Source organism: Staurois parvus, unplaced genomic scaffold (genome assembly GCF_062004578.1).
Source record: "Staurois parvus isolate SC_StPar_1 unplaced genomic scaffold, SC_StPar_1.0 ptg001079l, whole genome shotgun sequence".
Lineage (NCBI taxonomy): Eukaryota > Metazoa > Chordata > Amphibia > Anura > Ranidae > Staurois > Staurois parvus.
Window position 1 is genome coordinate 564814 of NW_028318875.1, and position 23900 is coordinate 588713.

The 23900-nt window shown below is 46.5% G+C and overlaps 1 protein-coding gene across 1 annotated transcript in view; it reads right to left on the minus strand.

Annotated features, from left to right (window-relative positions):
- LOC149440491 (uncharacterized) overlaps positions 1-23900 on the minus strand; it is an 83130-nt gene that overhangs the window by 17266 nt on the left and 41964 nt on the right. The window contains 7 exon segments of the mRNA XM_089658587.1: positions 2273-3904; positions 4772-4913; positions 4997-5137; positions 21592-21813; positions 21893-22083; positions 22200-22310; positions 23775-23898. Coding sequence (XP_089514713.1) covers positions 2273-3904; positions 4772-4913; positions 4997-5137; positions 21592-21813; positions 21893-22083; positions 22200-22233 — 2362 coding nt within the window. The 5' untranslated portion in view covers positions 22234-22310; positions 23775-23898.

Genomic DNA, 23900 nt, shown 5'->3' on the forward strand with positions numbered 1-23900 from the left:
GAGGCTGCTTTCACCTGTTTACTAATGACTTTGCTAGGTGTGCAGTGTTTGGGACTTTTCCCTGTGCTTATCCACAACGGTCTCTAGGATCTCTCTCAGGCCTCTACCCACTGTGTCCTCGTGCACATGGATGCCTCTTTCCAGTACCGGCCAGACCTTGTACTGTGAGCCATCAGGCCAGATCCTCAGCAGACTTTCTCCAAACTGTTCTCAGCAGCTTTAGAAGTAGATCCCCCACAGCTCTCCCTGAGCCGGGACCTCGTTATAACTCCTGCAGTCTTCAGCTAATCTGCCCAGAAGGGCAGCAGCCCTACAGGCTGGGTCTTCTCCTCCAGGACCAGGACCACGTTCCAAAAGTCTCTAGGATCTCTCTCAGGCCTCTACCCACTGTGTCGTGTACATGGATGCCTCTTTCCAGTACCAGCCAGACCTTGTACTGTGAGCCTTCAGGCCAGATCCTCAGCAGACTTCCTCCAAACTATTCTCAGCAGCTTTAGAAGTAGTCCACCACAGCTCTCCCTGAGCCGGGACCTCGCTATAACTCCTGCAGTCTTCAGCTAATCTGCCCAGAAGGGCAGCAGCCCTACAGGCTGGGTCTTCTCCTCCAGGGCAAGGACCACGTTTCAGGTAGCATGCATGCTGGAAATTTTTCATTTAATTGTTATAGTCCTTTTTGGGGGGGGGTTCCAATGTCCTGGGGCTCCAGGGCCTCCCAAAATGTGATAGGTAGTCAGAAAATTAGTCACGTAATTGATACCTCTAGAAAGCATGAAGGTGCTCCATGAATTTTGGGCCCCTCTCTGTGGCTAGGCTGTGAAAAAGTCTCACATATGTATTATACCCCTACTTGGAAGAAGTAGCAGAATGTATTTTGGGGTGTAATTATAATTATGCCTATCATATGTGTTCAAAATATCTTATTAATTGAAAACTTAGTGTAAAAAATACTTTTTTTCATTTTCTTTCTTGCATTTTCCAAAAACTTGTGTCAAAAAAGTGACGATATCAAAAGCCTCCTTATGCCTTTCAGAAAATACCTTGGAGTGTTGGCTTTCCAAAATGTGGTCCTTTTTGTGGGTGTTTCCATTGTCTTGGAGCTCTAGGGCCTCCAAAAATGTGATAGGTGGTCAGGAAATTTGTTGTGTAATTTATGCCTCTAGAAAGCCTGAAGGTGCTCCAAGGATTTTTGGCCCCTCTCTGTGGCTAGGTTGTGAAAAAGTCTCACATGTGTAATATACCCCTACTTAGAAATATCTTATTAACTGACAACTTTGTGTAAAAAAATACTCATTATGCCTTTCAGAAAATACCGTGGAGTGTTTGCTTTCCAAAATGTGGTCATTTTGTGGGTGCCCACATTGCCCTGGTGGCATTTGGGTACTGCAGCAGACATTCTGACACTGTGGAGGGGGGGGACTGACTTGGTGTTACTAACATCCCCAGTGACACCAATACAGTGATCAGTGCTAATAAAAAGCACTGACACTGTACTAATGGCACTGGGCAGGAAGGGATTAACATCTGGGGCCATCAAAGAGTTAACTGTGCTGGGAGTGTTTTCTAGGGGGTGGGATCTATTACTAGGGGTGGGGTCTGTTACTAGGGGGCAGGATCTATTACTAGGGGCGGGATCTATTACTAGGGCGCGGGATCTATTACTAGGGCAGGATCTATTACTAGGGCGCGGGATCTATTACTAGGGGGCAGGATATATTACTAGGGGTGGGATCTATTACTAGGGAGCGGGCTCTGTGTGCTTCACTGTAATCACACTGCTCTGGATGGCTGTGCAGTGTGCCCGAGCCGACAGGGAGGAGGACTGTTGTGTTTGATCCTCGGCAATCACCGGGCGCCGGCGAGTAATCACCACCCGGTGATCGACAGTAAAGGCCACGAACGGCGGCACGGGTAGGGCTCACGCGCGCCTCCTACCCGGAAAATGCAAAATCACGTCTATACACGTGATTTCACGCCCCCGTGCCGCCCTGTAGCAGTATTTCTGGTATAGGGCGGACGGGAAGCAGTTAAAAAAAACCATATATATATTTTGGGGGTTTTAGGTCATATTCAGGCCTAATATTAAAAATTTTAACAAATGGAAAAAAAAAACTCTGGCACCAAACTTTTTGAAATTTTTATTTTTTTTACTTTTATACTACAATTGTTCCAAACGCTTCCAACTGGTAAAAAAAGAAATCTCTACACAGTTGTCAACAGCGTCGGTTGGTGTGCATTTTCCGATGCGTAATTAGATTTCCTTGGATTGCGAAACATTTCCCGCACTCTGGACATGGATAAGGGCGCTCGCCTGTGTGAACTCTCTGATGTTTGATAAGATCCACGTTGTGAATGAAACCTTTCCCGCACTCTGTGCAGGAGAAAGGACGCTCCCCTGTGTGAATTTTCTGGTGATTAACAAGGCTTCCTTTGTGAATGAAACATTTCCCGCACTCATGACACGTGAAAGGGCGCTCGCCCGTGTGCAGTCTCTGGTGCGTGAGAAAAGAATTTCTTCGCTTGAAAGATTTCCCACACTGCGAACACGAATAAGGACACTCCCCTGTGTGACACCGCCGGTGTTTCGTTAGACTTCCTTCCTCAGAAAAACATTTCCCACACTCGGAGCAAGAATAGGAGCCCATGTGATTTCTCTCATGCCTAACAAGATCCCCTTTCCGAATGAAACATTTCCCGCACTCTGAACACGAAAAAGGACGCTCGCCCGTGTGAATTCTCTGGTGTTCGGGAAGTTCGTTTTTCCGCTTGAAACATTTCCCGCATTGTGAACATCGGTAGGGACGCTCATCTGTGTGAATTCTCTGGTGTTGATTTAGACTCCCTTTCTTAGGAAAACATTTCCCGCACTCTGAACATGAATAAGGACGCTCACCTGTGTGGATTCTCTGGTGTATACGAAGGTCTCCTTTCTGAGTGAAACATTTCCCACACTCGGAGCATGAATGCGGACGCTCACCCGTGTGAATTCTCTGGTGTATAAGGAGGTGTCTTACCGTAACAAAACATTTCCCGCACTCTGAACATGAAAAAGGACGGTCATTTGTGTGAATTTCTTGGTGTCTGCTTAGGCACGATTGCTGAGCGAAACACTTCCCGCACTCTGCACACGAAAAAGGACGTTCACCTGTGTGAATTCTCTGGTGTCTAAGAAGTCTTCCTTTTTCAGAGAAACATTTCCCACACTCTGAACATGAAAAAGGACGGTCACCTGTGTGAATTCTCTGGTGTATGAGAATGTGTTGTTTCTGAGTAAAACGTTTCCCGCACTCTGAACATGAAAAAGGACGCTCGCCTGTGTGAATTCTCTGGTGTATAAGAAGGTGTCCTATACTAGTGAAACATTTCCCACAAACTGAACATGAAAAACGCCGGGCGCCTGCGGGACTTTTCTGCTGTTTGGGTAGTGCTCTGTTATTAGGGTGATATTTATCACAATCTAAAGGTGACAAAGAAAGTTCTCCTATGTGACCCAACGAAGACTCCTTGGGATTGGATGGAGGTGTTGATTGATCCTCACTGTGAGATTTCAGATGGACATCTGAAGTCATAGTATGGGATCTATCAGAAGATTCCTCAGGATTAGAAGGATCCATTGATCTTAGATGGACATCTGACATCATAGTATGGGATCTATCAGAAGATCCCTCAGGATTAGAAGGTTCCATTGATCTTAGATGTACATCTGACATCATAGTATGGAATCTATCAGAAGATCCCTCAGGATTAGAAGGATCCATCGATCCCTCCAGATGGGATGGTCTGTGATGTGTAGGTGGAGTAATGGGATCTTCTTCTGGAGAACATTGTGTGACGTCACTATCTTCTGCCTTGAAAACTGCAAGTAAAACTGGATCTCCCTCAGAGGTCTTCAGAGCAAAGCGTCCGTCTGTAAGAAAACAATTTTAAATAAAGATTTAAAATACGTTCAGGAGTCCTATACTGTATATCCCATCACTTGCAGACGCTAGAACTTTCCTACAGACTAAATAATATACACTGATTTGGGTCATTTTTAACCAAATAAATGGAGCAGTTTGGCCTAAATTTAAAAGGAAAGTTTATTGGCAAAATTTTGAAGCAGGAACTAATCAAACTGTGGAGGTTTTTTTTTAAAAATTTGATTTTTTTTCATTTATATAGTTAAAAAAAAACAACTGGTGTTTAAAAGGAAAGCTTTATTAGTCTGAAAAAAATAATAGAAATTTAATTTCGGTACAGTAAAATGACCTGGTCATGAAGAGGGTAGTGTCCAGTATCTCCTCATTTGTTGGGAACATGACGTTATATTGAGGAACGGAGATGGACCTTTCATATGGTGTACAGTATCTCCTCCTTAATGACTTGGAGAGGATCTGCCAAGAGGAGTCGGCCAAAATCCCTCCTGAGATGTGTGCAAGCCTGGTGGCCAACTCCAGGAAACGTCTGACCTCTGTGATTGCCAACAAGGGATTTGCCACCAAGTACTAAGTCATGTTTTGTGAAGGGGATCAAATCCTTATTTCCCTCATGAACATGCAGATCAGTCATCATTTGTTAGACATGCATTTCTGCTGAATTTGTTGTTGCTATTCTGTCTCTCAGTGTTACAATACACCGAACATTCGATTTTTAGACCGATCTTTTGTTTGTGAGTGGGCGAAAAATTCAACATCAGCAGGGGAGCAAATACGCATTTCCTTCACTGTATATCTGATACTAAGGCAAGCAAAGAAAAATTTTGGTTTCTACATTTACTGTAGCGTTTATGACTTACTTGTGTCCGTATGTAGAGAAGATTCCTCCGGTTTACATTCCTTAATCATCTCCTCCTCCTCCATAGACTGCTGATCTCCACTCACCAACGTCTCTTCTTCTTCCTCTTTAATCTCAACTTTGATGTCTTTCAGATCTTCACCCTAAACCCCAAAGATGATAGAATATAAAATAATGTCATGTCATAGAACTGTTTTTTGAGTTCTTTCTGTCCAATCCCATCTACCTGATCATTCTCTGTTAAGTTGTGATGTTCCTGAGTTGAATCCTGGGAATGCAGAGGATCTCTCTCCATAGATTGATCTCCACTCACCAACGTTTCTTCTTCTTCTTTGACTTCAACTTTGATGTCCTTCAGTTCTTCACCCTTAATACCAAGGATTATGAAAAGAAACAAGGTCATTTCATGATGTACCAAATTAAAAAAGAAAAAAGCGCCACTTACAAAAAACACCAAAGTGTCAGCAGCATATCCCACCCAAAATAAATTTTGGCAACAATAATCCAAATTAAAAGGTATGCGCTAATAACAAACTTATATAAAAGTGTATATCATCATCCAAAAAACATTAGTGTTTTAAATAAATTATAGTGTCCAAACATAAATTAGTGTACAAAAAAATATATATATCTTCAGTGACTTGAAACAATTGTGAGAAATCCACCACCAAAGGAGATTAAATGAACTCACCAGAGCTAATGGCTGGTCAGATTATAAACCAGCAACAGCGCTTGTGCTCTGGGAGCAATGAACCCGATGTCCAAATAGATATGGTGATGTTTCAGATACTTCCAGATAATAATAATCACAGCCAAACAACTTTGCAGCCCAAGCTCTTATGATGAACCGCCCCTTGATGACGTCGGTGTGACGAAACCGGTTGGGCGTAGCCTACTTGATGTGGACGTTAGAGAGCCTTGCTGGTCTGTGCTGTATGGGAGAGATCTGCGGTGAGCGTTAACTGTATCTCAACCCTTTTTTGCGATTGAAGCTGGTGTCTGTTGGACACCTTGTTTGTGAGTTTCCTTATACCTTTTTTATTAAAGAGATAAATGAAAAAAACGTATTGCACCATTATGTTCTCTTTTTTGTCCCTGAGTGTACTGCATGCTCTCATGGAGGTATGAGAAAGAGTGGAGAAGTTCATCATAAGAGCTTGGGCTGCAAAGTTGTTTGGCTGTGATTATTATTATCTGGAAGTATCTGAAACATCACCATATCTATTTGGACATCGGGTTCATTGCTCCCAGAGCACAAGCGCTGTTGCTGGTTTATAATCTGACCAGCCATTAGCTCTGGTGAGTTCATTTAATCTCCTTTGGTGGTGGATTTCTCACAATTGTTTCAAGTCACTGAAGATATATATATTTTTTTGGACACTAATTTATGTTTGGACACTATAATTTATTTAAAACACTAATGTTTTTTGGATGATGATATACACTTTTGTATAAGTTTGTTATTAGCGCATACTTTTTAATTTGGATCATTTCATGATGTAGAATACATCTGTAGGTCTACATGCTCAGTCCCACCTACCTGATGATGGTGAGGGATGGTATGATCTTCCTGTGTGGAATCCTGGGAATACAGAGGACGGGGACATCTCTCTGGTGGGTTCCCATGACTGGATCCATCTACCTGATAATGGTGAGGGATGGTGTGACCTTCCTGTGTGGAATCCCGGGAATACAGAGGACGGGGACATCTCTCTGGTGGGTTCCCATGACTGGATCCATCTTCCTGATGATGGTGAGGGATGGTGTGACCTTCCTGTGTGGAATCACGGGAATACAGAGGACGGGGACATCTCTCTTGTGGGTTCCCATTACTGGATCCATCTGTAGGAAACACACACTGACTGAATCCATTGTTTATATGTGTTTATCAGATGATGGGGGATCTAGGTGGAGCCTCCGTACTGCTCTCTCCTTTCCAATAAAGTCTTCTCTTACCCGGTGATGTGAGGGGTGGCTGATTGTCCATCATGACATCCTGGTAGAGGTCCTTGTGTCCTTCTGAAGATGGATCATGGGATCGGCAGATGTTTTTCAACTACTCAGATGTCCTCATAACTGATTCATTAATCCTGTGCACAAATAAATGATCACTAAGTACATTCCCAGAATCTTCCTTATCTACCTGGTCAGGTTGAAGACCTTGCTTGTAGAGGTCCTTGTGTCCTTCTAAATACTCCCACTCCTCCATGGAGAAATAGACAGTGACACCCTGACACCTTATAGGAACCTGACATACACAATGATACAGTCACCATCCAGACACATCCCTTGTCTGTTACTGGAGTGATGCAACAGTAGGCATGTAACTATGGAGGAAAAGAGGCAGAAAGAGAATAGTCCAGGGACTGGTTCTATATTTAGGACGTATCCGGTCTATAAACCAGAGGCTCTGGATAGACGGTTGGATAAATGGTTCTATATTTAGGATGTATCCGGTCTATAAACCAGAGGCTCTGGATGGAGGGTTGGATAAATGGCTCTATCGCTGACTTTCCTCCACCTTTAACTCTCTACTCTCTCCGCCCCCACCTCCACCCAGCACCTCACTCACTGCCCTTGAGATTGCCAATCACTTTAAAAACAAGATTGACACAATTCGCAAGGACATCGCCACTCCTTAAACTCCCTCCAAACCCGTCCCCTCTCAGGCAGCTACCCCCTCATCACCCCTCTCCCCCGGCTTCACTACTCTGACCTCCACCCCACCTAACATTCCTCACACTGAAGCCCTCTCCACACCTTCGACCTTACTACCATGGAGGAGGTCACCAAGGTCTTTTCTGACACCCGCCTCACCACCTGCCCCCTCGACCCTATCACCTCACAACTCCTATGGCCCCCCTCCATCCTACGCTCCCTCACCCACATCTTTAATTTCTCCCTCTCTTCCGGTGCATTCCCCTCCCCTCTGAAGCATGCGCACATCACTCCCATACTCAAAAAGTCCTCCCGAACCCGAACAACCTCAGACCCATCTCCCTGCTCTCATTCTCATCCACACTCCTCGAGCGCCTAATCTACAATCGCCTTAGCTCTCACCTCAACGACAACCACCTCCTCGATCCCCTACAGTCCGGCTTCCATCCCCTACACTCCACCGAAACTGCCTTACTTAAACTCTCCAACGACCTTCTAACAGCCAAAGCTAATGGCCACTATTCAGTGCTCCTACTCCTTGACCTCTCCGTTGCCTTCGACACAGTCGACCACCCCCTCCTCCTCAAAAAACTACACTCCCTCGGCCTCAGAGATTCTGCTCTCTCCTGGCTCTCGTCCTACCTATCACAACGCTCTTTCAGCGTTACCTATAACGCTACCACATCCCCCTCGCTCCCCCTCTCTGTTGGGGTCCCTCAAGGCTCCGTCCTCGGGCCCCTTCTCTTCTCTATCTACACCTGCTTCCTTGGCCAACTCATACACTCCCACGGCTTCAACTACCACCCCTATGCCGACGACACACAAATCTACCTCTCTACCCCCAACCTCACCCCCTCAGTCTCCGCCCGAATCACAAACATACTAAAGGACATATCAGACTGGATGTCGCTCCACTTCCTTAAACTGAACCTCTCCAAAACCGAGCTCCTAGTCTTTCCCCCAGCCCGGACACCACCCCCCATTGACTTCTCCATCACGTAAAACAATGCCAAAATCAGGCCCGCCCCGCAGGCCAGAGGACTTGGTGTCATTCTGGACTCTAATCTATCCATCCAGCCCCAAGCCCAATCACTAACTAACTCATGCAGACTCCACCTCCGCAACATCGCCAAAATCCGCACTTTCCTAACCCCAGAAACCACTAAACAGCTTATCCACTCCCTCATCATATCACGACTCAACTACTGCAACTCCCTCCTCACTGGCCTGCCTCGCCACAGGCTATCCCCGCTTCAGTCGATCCTGAATACGGCAGCCAGACTCATTCACCTTACCAACCGCTCCATTTCCGCCAACCCCCTCTGCCAATCCCTCCACTGGCTTCCGATTGCCCAACGGATCAAATTCAAAATCCTAACACTGACGCACAAAGCTGTCCATCATACTGCCCCAAATTGCATCACCGACCTGATATCCAAGTACCACCCAAAACGCACTCTCCGCTCCTCACAAGACCTTCTTCTCTCTAGTTCCCTGGTCTCCTCCTCCCATGCCTGCCTCCAGGATTTCTCCAGGGCGTCACCCATCCTCTGGAACTCCCTATCCCAATCCATCAGAGTATCACCTACTCTCCTCTCATTTAGGCGCACCCTGAAAACCCACCTCTTCAGGGAAGCCTACCCCACCACCTGCTAATTGCCGACCTCCTCCACTCTTCCTACCACTCCATCCCCCACAGCTATCTCCTCCTGTACCACTATCCCCTCCCTCCTAGATTGAAAGCTTGAAAGAGCAGGGCCATCGAACCCCTCGTGTATCACATTGTATTGTTTTCGTACTGTCGCATGTTCTGTCTCCCTTTGTAATGTACAGTGCTGAGAGAAATGTTGGCGCTTTATAAATACTGTATAATAATAATATATTTAGGATGTATCCGGTCTATAAACCAGAGGCTCTGGATGGACAGTTGGATACATGGTCCTATATCTAGGATGTATCCGGTCTATAAACCAGAGGTTCTGGATGGAGGGTTGGATAAATGGTTCTATATCTAGGATGTATCCGGTCTATAACCAAGAGGCTCTGGATGGACGGTTGGATAAATGGTTCTATATTTAGGATGTATCCGGCCTATAAACCAGAGGCTCTGGATGGAGGGTTGGATAAATGGTTCTATATTTAGGACGTATCCGGTCTATAAACCGGAGGCTCTGGATGGACGTTTGGATAAATGGTTCTATATTTAGGACGTATCCGGTCTATAAACCGGAGGCTCTGGATGGACGGTTGGATAAATGGTTCTATATTTAGGACGTATCCGGTCTATAAACCGGAGGCTCTGGATGGACGGTTGGATAAATGGTTCTATATTTAGGACGTATCCGGTCTATAAACCGGAGGCTCTGGATGGACGGTTGGATAAATGGTTCTATATGTAGGACGTATCCGGTCTATAAACCGGAGGCTCTGGATGGACGGTTGGATAAATGGTTCTATATGTAGGACGTATCCGGTCTATAAACCGGAGGCTCTGGATGTACGGTTGGATAAATGGTTCTATATGTAGGACGTATCCGGTCTATAAACCGGAGGCTCCGGATGGACGGTTGGATAAATGGCTCTATATTTAAAACGTATCCGGTCTATAAACCGGAGGCTCCGGATGGACGGTTGGATAAATGGCTCTATATTTAGGACGTATCCGGTCTATAGACCGGAGGCTCCGGATGGACGGTTGGATAAATGGCTCTATATTTAGGACGTATCCGGTCTATAGACCGGAGGCTCCGGATGGACGGTTGGATAAATGGCTCTATATTTAGGACGTATCCGGTCTATAAACCGGAGGCTCCGGATGGACGGTTGGATAAATGGCTCTATATTTAGGACGTATCCGGTCTATAAACCGGAGGCTCCGGATGGACGTTTGGATAAATGGTTCTATATTTAGGACGTATCCGGTCTATAAACCGGAGGCTCTGGATGGACGGTTGGATAAATGGTTCTATATTTAGGACGTATCCGGTCTATAAACCGGAGGCTCTGGATGGACGGTTGGATAAATGGTTCTATATTTAGGACGTATCCGGTCTATAAACCGGAGGCTCCGGATGGACGGTTGGATAAACGGTTCTATATTTAGGACGTATCCGGTCTATAAACCGGAGGTTCCGGATGGACGGTTGGATAAACGGCTCTATATTTAGGACGTATCCGGTCTATAAACCAGAGGTTCCGGATGGACGGTTGGATAAACGGCTCTATATTTAGGACGTATCCGGTCTATAAACCAGAGGCTCTGGATGGACAGTCTGAAGGTTACTGGGTGTAAATATAAAATCAGATCTTATTACCTCCTCTGCTGCCACTTCCACCAATGTCTTCTCTCTACTTCCTCCCAACTTATCTCTCACCTGGAAGTTCCTGTTTATTCTCTTACATCACTTCCTGTCTGCTCCTTACATCACTTCCTGCTGTTGGGTTCCAATGGCAATACATGAGATCACTGCCCTGTGTTGAGTATAAATACTGCTCTCTACGTTACATTCCATCGTTTTGCCCTAAAATACAACATATGAGGCTGAAATCACAAAGTATGACTAGAAGGATGGTTACTTTGTCCATGTGACTGGAACCTTCAAGTCTCTTTGGATGGTTTTCTGTGCACCTATCTTTGACATCGTTCCTAGGAAAGTAAGGTTCTCTGGGGCGTGGTCCCATTGACCTCAATGGTCACGGTTGACACCACCACCGCCTACCAAACAAGACATGCTGCGTAATTTTTGCCGTAAGGCATCACAGCCACAGCAATGTGTACAACACGGTCCAACTCCAAGGCCAGGCTTTGAAGTCATCTTGTCTACATTCCCATCACACACGTTCCTGGAAACACGGTTCATCAATATCGGATTCATAGGGGGGAGGGTCGTCCATTGGTGAGACGGAGAGTCCAGAAGGTCCAGTTCCACACGTGTGTCACACATGAGCCCTCTGGTGAAGAAAGGGTTGCCTTCGAAAAGTGTCAGCCATTGAAGACTCCAGTGAAGTCCCCCTGTATTTTGGACTGTGTGGAAACCAGGACCAGGTGAGTAGCTCGATGAGATTATGAGTCCAAGCCACCTGGCCCATGTACCTTGAAGGGGGTTCATTCTCACCACCAGGAGGGAAACTCCTTTCCTTCACCACCACCAGCATCTCTGGCTTCTCAGGTTTGCCACGTGATGATGCAACTTTTCTACTGCTCTTTCAACGTAAGGACTCTCTATGAAATGGTTGGCACTTGTCATATCAGGACCATGCCAAAATGGTTGCCTAAATCTAGTGGGATTTTAGTGCCAATTACTGATTTCCCCAAGATGGCTGCCTGGAGCCCATAGCAGAGGACAAGGTAGTCTCCAATGAGGCCCTGCTACCCTGAAGTGCTTCAGCACAGTTCACGTTGGTGAACAAACTGCAGCACAACACTGGCCTACATGGACCTTTAGGCTTTCAAGGGGCATCAACTACGCTACATATCACATTTTTGAAGACCCTGACGTAAAACACCACAAAATGACCACATTTTGGAAAGAAGACACCATGAATCTCCAAATATGGTCTGAAGACGTTTTTATGGCAGAAGGATCACACCAAAGAAGGTACAACCATATTTGGAGATTCATGGTGTGCTGGCGAATAATTTCGTAGGCTTTGAAGTCGGGTGTATTTTGATACCAAGCATTGGGATGTCGTCTTTCCAAAATGTGGTCATTTTGTGGTGTTTTACATCAGGGTCTCTAGAAATGTTATACGTATCCACAGGGTTTTTTGTGCATTGTTGATGCTTCTTGAAAGCCTAAAGGTCCATGTAGGCCGGTGTTGTGTTGCAGTTTGTTCATCAACGTGGTCCAAAGAAGTTCTTATTGCAGAATGATCACATCACAGAAGAAGGTGCAACGTTTTCGAGCCATGCAGGACCCCATATGCCTGACGAAGGGGCCCTGCGTGGCCCCGAAACATTGCACCTTCTTCTGTGGTGTGATCCTTCTGCAATAAAAACTTCTTTGGACCATATTTGGGGATTCATGGTGTGGTGGCGAATATGTTTGTAGGCTTTGAAGTCAAGCGTACTTTGATACCAAGCATTGGGGTGTTTTCTTGCCAAAATTGTGGTGCTTTATGTCAGGGTCTCCAAAAATGTGATACGTATCCAAGGAATTTGATGTGTAGTTGACGCCCTTTGAAAGCCTAAAGCTCCATGTAGGCCGGTGTTGTGCTGCAGTTTGTTCACCAACTGTGCTGAAGTACTTCAGGGTAGCAGGGCCTCATCGGAGACTACCTTGTCCTCTGCTATGGGCTCCAGGCAGCCATCTTGGGGAAACCAGTAATTTGCACTGAAATCCCACTAGATTTAGGCAACCATTTTGGCATGGTCCTGATAGGACAAGTGCCAACCATTTCATAGAGAGTCCTTACGTTGAAAGAGCAGTAGAAAAGTTACATCATCGCGTGGCAAACCCGAGAAGCCAGAGGAGCTGGTGGTGGTGAAGGAAAGGAGTTTCCCTCCTGGTTGTGAGAGTGAACCCCCTTCAAGGTACATGGGCTAGGAGGCTTGGACTCATAATCTCATCGAGCTACTCATCTGGTCCTGGATTCCATCATCACATAGCAAACCCGAGAAGCAAGAGGAGCTGGTAGTGGTGAAGGAAAGGAGTTTCCCTCCAGGTGGTGACAGCGAACCGGGAAAGAAAAACAGAGGGCGCACAGGCCTAGTGCATTACCATAAAAAATGTTTAATAAGAAATAAAGTAGGTGTTGTACTCACAAACGACAATCAAGTCAAGGCACATCATAAAGAACAGCTGGATCAACACTGCGCTGAGTAACAGTCTGCAATAGGGAGTTTAGACATCCAAAAGCCTGACGCGTTTCGAGGACTTGCCTCTTCCTCAGAGCGAACCCCTTTCATGGTACATGGGCCAAGTGGCTAGGACTCATAATCTCATTGAGCGACTCATCTGGTCCTGGATTCCATATAGTCCAGAATACAGGGGGACTTCACTGGAGTCTTCAATGGCTGACACTTTTCGAAGGCAACCCTTTCTTCATCAGAGGGCTCATGTGTGACACACGTGTGGAACTGGACCTTCTGGACTCCGTCTCACCAATGGACGACCCTCCCCTCTATGAACCGATCACAGTCTTTATAGAGAGTCCTTATGTTGAAAGAGCACTAGAAAAGTTACATCATCACGTAGCAAACCCGAGAAGCCAGAGGAGCTGGTGATGGTGAAGGAAAGGAGTTTCCCTCCTGTTGGTGAGAGCGAACCCCCTTCACACTACATGGACCAGGAGGCTTGAACTCATAATCTCATCGAGCTACTCATCTGGTCCTGGATTGCATCATCACGTAGCAAACCCGAGAAGCCAAAGGAGCTGGTGGTGGAGAAGGAAAGGAGTTTCCCTCCTGGTGGTGAGAGCGAACCCCCTTCACTGTACATGGAACAAATGGCTTGGACTCATGATCTCATCGAGCTACTCATCTGGTCCTGGATTCCACATAGTCCAGAATACAGGGGGACTTCACTGGCATCTTCAATATCTGACACTTTTCGAAGGCAACCCTTTCTTCATCAGAGGGCTCATGTAGGACACACGTGTGGAACTGGACCTTCTGGACTCTCTGTCTCACCAATGGACGACCCTCCCCTCTATGAACCGATCACAGTCTTTATAGAGATTCCTTACGTTGAAAGAGCAATAGAAATGTTGCAGCATCACGTAGCAAACCCGAGAAGCCAGAGGAGCTGGTGGTGGTGAAGGAAAGGAGTTTCCCTCCTGGTGGTGAGAGTGAACCCCCTTCAAGGTACATGGGCCAGGAGCCTTGGACTCATAATCTCATCGAGCTACTCATCTGGTCCTGGATTGCATCATCACGTAGCAAACCCGAGAAGCCAGAGGAGCTGGTGGTGGTGAAGGAAAGGAGTTACCCTCCTGGTGGGGAGAGCGAACCCCCTTCATGCTACATGGACCAGGAGGCTTGGACTCATAATCTCATCAAGCTACTCATCTGGTCCTGGATTGCTTCATCACGTAGCAAACCCAAGAAGCCAGAGGAGCTGGTGGTGGTGAAGGAAAGGAGTTTCCCTCTTGGTGGTGAGAGTGAACCCCCTTCACAGTACATAGACCAGGTGGCTTGGACTCATAATATCATCGAGCTGCTCATCTGGTCCTAGATTGCTTCATCACGTAGCAAACCCGAGAAATAGGAGGAGCTGGTGGTGGAGAAGGAAAAGAATTTGATGCATAGTTGATGCCCCTTGAAAACCGAAAGGTCCATGTAGGCCGGTGTGGTGCTGCAGTTTGTTCACCAACGTGAACTGTGCTGAAGCACTTCAGGGTAGCAGGGCCTCATTGAAGACTACCTTGTCCATTTTGGCTTGGTCCTGATATGACAAATGCCGACCATTTTATACAGATTCCTTACGTTGAAAGAGCTGTAGAAAAGTTGCATCATCGCGTGGCAATCCCGAGAAGCCAGAGATGCTGGTGGTGGTGAAGGAAAGCAGTTTCCCTCCTGGTGGTGGTGAAGGAAAGGAGTTTCCCTCCTTGTGGTGGTGAAGGAAAGGAGTTTACCTCCTGGTGGTGGTGAAGGAAAGGAGTTTCCTTCCTGGTGGTGAGAGCAAACCCCCTTCACGGTACATGGACCTGGAGGCTTGGACTCATAATCTCATCTGGTCCTGGATTCCACATAGTCCAGAATACAGGGGGACTTCACTGGAGTCTTCAATGGCTGACACTTTTTGAAGGCGACCCTTTCTTCATCAGAGGGCTCATATGTGACACACGTGTGGAACTGGACCTTCTGGACTCCATCTCACCAATGGACGACCCTCCCCTCTATGAACCGATCACAGTCTTTATAGAGAGTCCTTATGTTGAAAGAGCGATAGAAAAGTTGCATCATCACATAGCAAACCCGAGAAGCCAGAGGAGCTGGTGGTGGTGAAGGAAAGGAGTTTCCCTCCTGGTGGTGGTGAAGGAAAGGAGTTTCGCTCCTGGTGGTGGTGAAGGAAAGGAGTTTCGCTCCTGGTGGTGGTGAAGGAAAGGAATTTCACTCCTGGTGGTGGTGAAGGAAAAGAGTTTCCCTCCTGGTGGTGGTGAAGGAAAGGAGTTTCCTTCCTGGTGGTGAGAGCGAACCCCCTTCACGGTACATGGACCAGGAGGCTTGGACTCAGAATCTCATCGAGCTACTCATCCCTTTCTTCATCAGAGGGCTCATGTGTGACACACGTGTGGAACTGGACCTTCTGGACTCTCCGTCTCACCAATGGACGACCCTCCCCTCTATGATCACAGTCCATTCATCTAAGAATTATGGTCATTTGTAGTGATGGGCTGAACACACCCCCTTGTTCGGTTCGCGGTCGAACATTCTAATGAAAAATTGACCACGAACTTCGACCACGGGGGGACAATTCACTAAGCAGCATCTTACTGCATCTGAGTATGAGGGAAGATACCGCCCAGCTAAATACGGCGTGAGTTCTATGATTAGGTCGTGCAGTATTTTAGTAGTGAGGACATTCTTTAGGCCCCTTTCACACGGGCGGTCCAATTTTTTCATCAGTTCAGTCACTATCATTGGTGTCAGTGGCAGGAATAGTGCCCTATCATTGGTGTCAGTGGGAGGAATAGTGCCCCATCATTGGTGTTAGTGGGAGGAATAGTGCCCCATCATTGGTGTCAGTGGGAGGAATAGTGCCCCATCATTGGTGTCAGTGGGAGGAATAGGGCCTCATCATTGGTGTCAGTGGGAGGAATAGTGCCCCATCATTGGTGTCAGTGGGGAGGAATGGTGCCCCATCATTGGTGTCAGTGGGAGGAATAGTGCCCCATCATTGGTGTCAGTGGGAGGAATAGTGCCCCATCATTGGTGTCAGTGGGAGGAATAGTGCCCCATCATTGGTGTCAGTGGGGAGGAATGGTGCCCCATCATTGGTGTCAGTGGGCGGAATAGTGCCCCATCATTGGTGACAGTGGGAGGAATAGTGCCCCATCATTGGTGTCAGTGGGAGGAATGGTGCCCCATCATTGGTGTCAGTGGGAGGAATGGTGCCCCATCATTGGTGTCAGTGGGAGGAATAGTGCCCCATCATTGGTGTCAGTGGGAGGAATAGTGTCCCATCATTGGTGTCAGTGGGAGGAATAGTGCCCTATCATTGGTGTCAGTGGGAGGAATAGTGTCCCATCATTGATGTCAATGGGAGGAATAGAGCCTCATCACTGGTGTCAGTGGGAGGAATAGAGCACCATTCACAGTTCCCCGTCACCCATGGACCTTTCTGGGCATCGTTTTCCGCTGAGTGCTGCATCTCTGAGCCGGGCATGTTTGGTATCGTTTTGCTCGGCGTGTATTGTCTCGCTGGGCATTAAACTGAACACGAGCAACATTTGTACTGAAAATTTGTGTTTAATAAGCAGATCCAGAAATATCAAGTGACACCCCAAATGGCATCTGGCAACATTTTTTTCTACAGGGGTCTCCGAGGTTCGATAAAGTCTACATTATGAACAAAACATTTCCCACACTCTGTGCACGAGAAAGGCTCCTGACTTTTGCGACTTGTTGCTACCTTTGTGAATGAAACATTTCCCACACCTTGCAAATGAGAAAGGGTGCTTATCTGTGTGAACCCTCTGGTGCCCAAGAAGTGATCTTTTCCGCTTGAAACATTTCCCGCACTGTGAATGTGATCAAGCACACGCCCCCGCATGTCATCTCGGGTGTTTAATTAGACTTTCGTCCTCAGGAAAACATTTCCCACACTGTGAATGTGATCAAGCACATGCCCCTGTGTGACATCGCTGGTGTTCAATTAGACTTTCTTCCGCAGGGAAACATTTCCTGCACTCTGGACACGAATAAGATCACACGTGGCTTTTCTGGTGTTTAATGAGGTTCGTATTCCGAGTGAAAGATTTCCCACACTCTGAACATGAAAAAGGCCGCTCACCCGTGTGAATTCTCTGGTGTGTAATAAGTTCATTTTTGTGTTTGAAACGTTTCCCGCACTGTGAACACGGGTAGGGACGCTCACCTGTGTGAACCTTCTGGTGTTGATTTAGATTTCCCTTCTTAGGGAAACACTTCCCGCACTCCGAACACGAATAAGGACGTTCGCCCGTGTGAATTCTCTGGTGTATATGAAGGCTTCCTTTCTGGGTGAAACGTTTCCCGCACTCCTCGCAGGAATAGGGACGCTCACCCGTGTGGCTTCTCTGGTGCACGCGAAGATGTTTTACGGCACCAAAACTTTTCCCACACTCCGAACATGAAAAGGGACGCTCGTCCGTGTGAGTTCTTTGGTGTCTGAGAAGGCCCTCCTTCTGACCGAAACATTTCCCGCACTCCGAGCACGAAAAGGGACGCTCGCCCGTGTGAATTTTCTGGTGCCTGATAAGCCTCCCTTTTTCAGAGAAGCATTTCCCGCACTCGGAACAGGAATAGGGACGGTCGCCCGTGTGAATTCTCTGGTGGATGAGAAAGTGTTGCTTCTGTGTGAAACACTTCCCGCACTCTGAACACGTATAAGGGCGTTCGCCCGTGTGAATTCTCTGGTGTATAAGAAGGTGCCCTATGCTGGTGAAACATTTCCCGCACTGTGAACAACTTTTATGCTGCTTAGGTAGCGCGGTGTTATTGGGGTGATACTGATCGCAATCTATAGCCGACAACGAACTCTCCCCGGGATGTCCTCCACTGCATGACAAAGACTCCATGGGGTTGGATGGAGGTGTCGATTGACCCGCACCTTGAGAAACCAGATGGCCATAAGAGGTCATGGTATAGAATCGTCCAGAAGAGTCCTCCATGGTTCCCTCCAGATGGGAAGGTCTGGGATGTGTGGGCGGAGTCCAGGGACCCGAAAAATATTGTTCGATGTCATGGTCTTCCACCTTGAGATGTGGACGTAAAGCTGGACCTTCCCCCGAGGTCTTCACAACAAAGCGTCCCTCTGTAAGAAAACAAAAATGGAAATAAATAAAAAAAATGTTTCCAGTCTTCAGAAGTCATGCGTATTGAAGTTTCTCGGGGCTCCGGCGTCGAATTGGGCGCGATCGTTCCACCAAACTAGGACGAAGGACACAACGCACCCAAACCACGCTGAGGAACATCTACATTGATGGCATTCAAACTGGGAGAACCTTCCCCCGCCTCGTCCGATGGACACAGGACAACCTACTGCAGGACATGGTCTTTTATTGCTGTTGGAGGTGGGTAGGGGGTGGAACCAAGGGACGGTGTTCGGAGGTGGGTAGGGATGGAACCAAGGGACGGTGCTCAGAGGTGGGTAGGGGGTGGAACCAAGGGACGGTGCTCAGAGATGGGTAGGGAGTGGAACCAAGAGACGGTGCTCGGAGGTGGGTAGGGGGAGGAACCAAGGGGCGGTGTTCGGAGGTGGGTAGGGATGGAACCAAGGGACGGTGCTCGGAGGTGGGTAGGGGGTGGAACCAAGGGACGGTGCTCGGAGGTGGGTAGGGGTGGAACCAAGGGACGGTGCTCGGAGGTGGGTAGGGGGTGGAACCAAGGGACGGTGCTCGTAGGTGGGTAGGGGGTGGAACCAAGGGACGGTGCTCGTAGGTGGGTAGGGGGTGGAACCAAGGGACGATGCTCGTAGGTGGGTAGGGGGTGGAACCAAGGGACGGTGCTCAGAGTTGGGTAGGGGATGGGACCAAGGGACGGTGCTCGGAGTTGGGTAGGGGATGGAACCAAGGGACGGTGCTCGGAGTTGGGTAGGGGATGGAACCAAGGGATGGTGCTCGGAGGTGGGTAGGGGGTGGAACCAAGGGACGGTGCTCAGAGGTGGGTAGGTGGTGGAACCAAGGGACGGTGCTCAGAGGTGGGTAGGTGGTGGAACCAAGGGACGGTGCATCTTTGGTAAAAAAAAAACGACTTTTATGACCCAAAAAAAATTTTTTCTTTTCTGTGGTAAAAAGAACTGCTAAAAACTGCAAATGCGGAAAAACGCGGAAAGACGTAGGAAAACGGTGTTTTTGGACTTTTTTCTTTGTAAAAAAAAAAACACTAAAAACCGCAGCGGCGTTTTTGGACTTTTTTGGTAAAAAATGCAAAAAAAAAAAGGCGCCAGAACGGAGTTTACTTTTTTGACCCAAAAAAACTTTTCTTTGGAATAAAAAATGCTAAAAATTGCAAACAGAAAAATGCGGGAAAATGCCGCAATGCAGCATTTTTGGATCTAAAAAAATATTTTTCAGTAAAAAAAGCAAAAAAATGCGCCAAAACGGCTTTTTTTTGGAACGTTTTATTAACCAAAAAAAATATTTATTTTCTTTGGAAAAAAAAAATGCTAAAAACCGCAAACACAGAAAAATGCGGGAAAATGCAGCAAGCCGGCGTTTTTGGACTTTTTTGACCCTCCAAAAATTATTTTTTGGTAAAAAAACAGCAAAACACTGTTAAAATCGAATGCAAAAACGCTAAAAAAAGCTGAAAACCGCACGTTTTTAACGCGACTTTACACAGTTAATGTTAGCAGCGTTATGAACATGCCCCCCCAGTGTGGGTGGTGCCTTATTGGAGCAGGCTGGGACTAGAGGAGCGTCCTGCCTTCTTTTGGATCTTCGGTGGATTTGGGATCGAATTTCCGTTTTTCCCTCTGGAGCGAACGCTCTGAATATTTTGTATTTTTTCTTTTATACTCATTTAAAAATAAAAACGAAGTTTCGATATTTAGGACTCACTTGTGTCGATGTAAAGAGACGATTCTTCCCGCTTCCTTCCCACGATCGTCTCCCCCTCCTCTACACACAGATCGTCTAACCTCTCCTCCTCTTCCTCCTCCTCCTCTTTAATCTCAACTTTGATGTATTTCACATCTTCTCCCTGTACCCCAAAGAAAGATAAAAAATGCAACATTTTACAGTTAAAAAAGAAACAAAAAAAAACATAAAAACCATATAAAAACAGTAAAAAAACATAAAAAAACCCATAAAAAAATAAAAAAAAACATTAAATATAAAAACAGTAAAAAAACAAAAAAAAACAGAAAACATTAAAAAAAATTAAAAACCTATAAAAATAAAACAAAAACAGAGAAAAAAAAACATTAAAAAAACCCCAGAAAAACAGTAACATAAAAGAAAACAAACATTAAAAAAAACGCACACACTAAGGCCGGCCATAAATGGGTCGATTTTCGAATGATTATTCATTCAAAAATAAGACCCAAGAATAATCAGCCGATGTTCGCTCTGTTAGCGGGGTGATGGCACTGGACGATTTTCGTGGTTCCTCTTCATTTTGTTTATCGGGCATGCTGGAAAATTCGTGAAAAATCGACTGATTTTCGAAATCATTGGCGGCGTCATCGGATTACAGAACCGGTTACAGGCTGGTTCACACTGGAAACGCAGTCCAGATGCGTTCCGGATGCGCTTTTTTACGCATTCCGGTGCGTTTTTGATGCATTCCAGTTCATGCCCCCCCTCTCTTTTTTCAACTTAAATAGGGACATGTGCGTTTTTTACGCGTTCCGGTGCATTTTTGAAGCATTTTTGACTCATCCCAGTGTGTTTTTGTTGCATTCATGATCGTTTTTTCCCCCCTTTTTTTCAATTTAAATAGGGACATGTGCGTTTTTGGTGTGTTCCAGTGCGTTTTTTACACGTTCCGGTGCATTTTTCCTACCTCCTCACTCATAGAAGGCCATGTGCCCTCAACATGGTGGAATGCCCTTCCGGGGTGGGGGAACGAGAGAGGACCTTCCTACCTCCTCCCTCAGTCATAGAAGACCATGTGCCTTCAACATGGTGGAGTGCCTTTCTGCGGTGGGTGTGGGGGGACGAGACTGGACCTTCCTACCTCCTCAGTCATAGAAGGCTATGTGTGCCCTCAACATGCTTGGCTCCTGCTGAATAGGGGGGGGGGGGGGGGGGGGGGGGAGACATGCATTCGGTGGTTCATCCCAAGTTGGGAGCTACTTGTTTGGAATACCAGGAATAGAGGACCACGCTTATCCATAGACTGCTGAGCTTCACTCACCATCATCTCTTCTTCTTCCTCTTTCACCTCAACCTTGATGTTCTTCAGTTCTTCACCCTGAACCCCAAAGATGACAGAAGACATTTGTAAACAGAGATTACATAGAAGAATGTCCTCACACAGCTTAGAATACATTTTTAGGTCCACATGCCACTTACCTGATGATGGTGAGGGATGGAGTGATCTTCCTGTGTGGAATCCCGGGAATACAGAGGACGGGGACATCTCTCTGGTGGGTTCCTGGTATTAGACTGATTCATCATGTTATCTTTGTAGAGATCCTCGTGTCCTTCAGAAAGATCCTTCATCACTCCATACTCCTCATCCTCATCTTTGTACTCTTCTTTAACAACAATATTGTCATCCCCGAGGATTCCACTCTGAATATATAAGAAGACCTTCATTGTAACAAACATGCTGTGTATAAACCACAACCATCAGTGATTGTTCCTCATCTACCTGATGATGGTGAGGGATGATGTGATCTTCCTGTGTGGAATCCCAAGGACGGGGACATCTCTCTGGTGGGTTCCCATGACTGGATCCATCTACCTGATGATGGTGAGGGATGGTGTGATCTTCCTGTGTGGAATCCCGGGAATACAGAGGATGGGGACATCTCTCTGTTGGGTTCTCATGACTGGATCCATCTGTAGGAAACACACACACTGACTGAATCCATTGTTTATATGTGTTTATCAGATGATGGGGGATCTAGGTGGATCCTCCGTACTGCTCTCTCCTTTCCAATAAAGTCTCCTCTTACCCGGTGATGTGAGGGGCGGCTGATTGTCCATCATGACGTCCTTGTAGAGGTCCTTGTGTCCTTCTAAAAATGGATCTTGGGATTGGCAGCAATCTCGGGATCAAACTGTAACTGAGAAACACATCATCAAGTTCAGGTCAGGACGTGCTAGAGTTTAGGGAACAATAGAAATCATGGGCAGTCCTAGAGCTCCCTTGGATGAAGGAAACATCTGGCCAAGTCTGGTCATACAGAATATCTAAACATACTTGGGCAAAAGTAGCATCTGAGCAGACAAGGACAGAATAGGCACCAGAGTAGGACTTAGGCCTCTCAGAAACAAAAAAGGATCCCCAAAAAATTATTATTGTTAACGGAAAAAGACTGAGTAGCTAAGTGTACAACTGAAGGAAACTTCAGACAGCATGAAAAAGTTCAAGAACAGAAAACAATATAGTCTATGGAGAACGTGACACTGGCATATAGTTATAGTTTCCTGTACCTCAGGACCTTGACTATAAACCAGAGGCTCTGGATGGACGGTTGGATAAATGGTTCTATATTTAGGACGTATCCGGTCTATAAACCAGAGGCTCCGGATGGACGGTTGGATAAATGGTTCTATATTTAGGACGTATCCGGTCTATAAACCAGAGGCTCTGGATGGACGGTTGGATAAATGGGTCTATATTTAGAACGTGTCTGGTCTATAAACTAGAGGCTCCGGATGGACGGTTGGATAAATGGTTCTATATTTAGGACGTATCCGGTCTATAAACCAGAGGCTCTGGATGGACGGTTGGATAAATGGGTCTATATTTAGAACGTGTCTGGTCTATAAACTAGAGGCTCCGGATGGACGTTTGGATAAATGGTTCTATATTTAGGACGTATCCGGTCTATAAACCAGAGGCTCTGGATGGACGGTTGGATAAATGGTTCTATATTTAGGACGTATCCGGTCTATAAACCAGAGGCTCTGGATGGATGGTTGGATAAATGGTTCTATATTTAGGACGTATCCGGTCTATAAACCAGAGGCTCCGGATGGACGGTTGGATAAATGGTTCTATATTTAGGATATATCCGGTCTATAAACCATAGGCTCTGGATGGATGGTTGGATAAATGGTTCTATATTTAGGACGTGTCTGGTCTATAAACCAGAGGCTCTGGATGGACGGTTGGATAAATGGGTCTATATTTAGAACGTGTCTGGTCTATAAACCAGAGGCTCTGGATGGACGGTTGGATAAATGGTTCTATATTTAGGACGTATCCGGTCTATAAACCAGACGCTCTGGATGGACGGTTGGATAAATGGTTCTATATTTAGGACGTATTCGGTCTATAAACCAGAGGCTCTGGATGGACGGTTGGATAAATGGTTCTATATTTAGGACGTATCCGGTCTATAAACCCGAGGCTCTGGATGGACGGTTGGATAAATGGCTCTATATTTAGGATGTATCCGGTCTACAAACCATATGAGGCATCACAGTGACGATGGAGGAAGAGGACGGGCATGACGATGGAGGAAGAGGACAGACATGACGGGGGGGTTACTGGGTGTAAATATAAAATCAGACCTTATTACCTCTTCTGCTGCCACTTCCAGCAATGTCTCCTATCTTCTTCCTCCGGAGTTGCCTCTCACCCGGAACTTCCTCTTTATATTCTGACATCACTTCCTGTCCACAGACATTACATGAGCACAGCACCT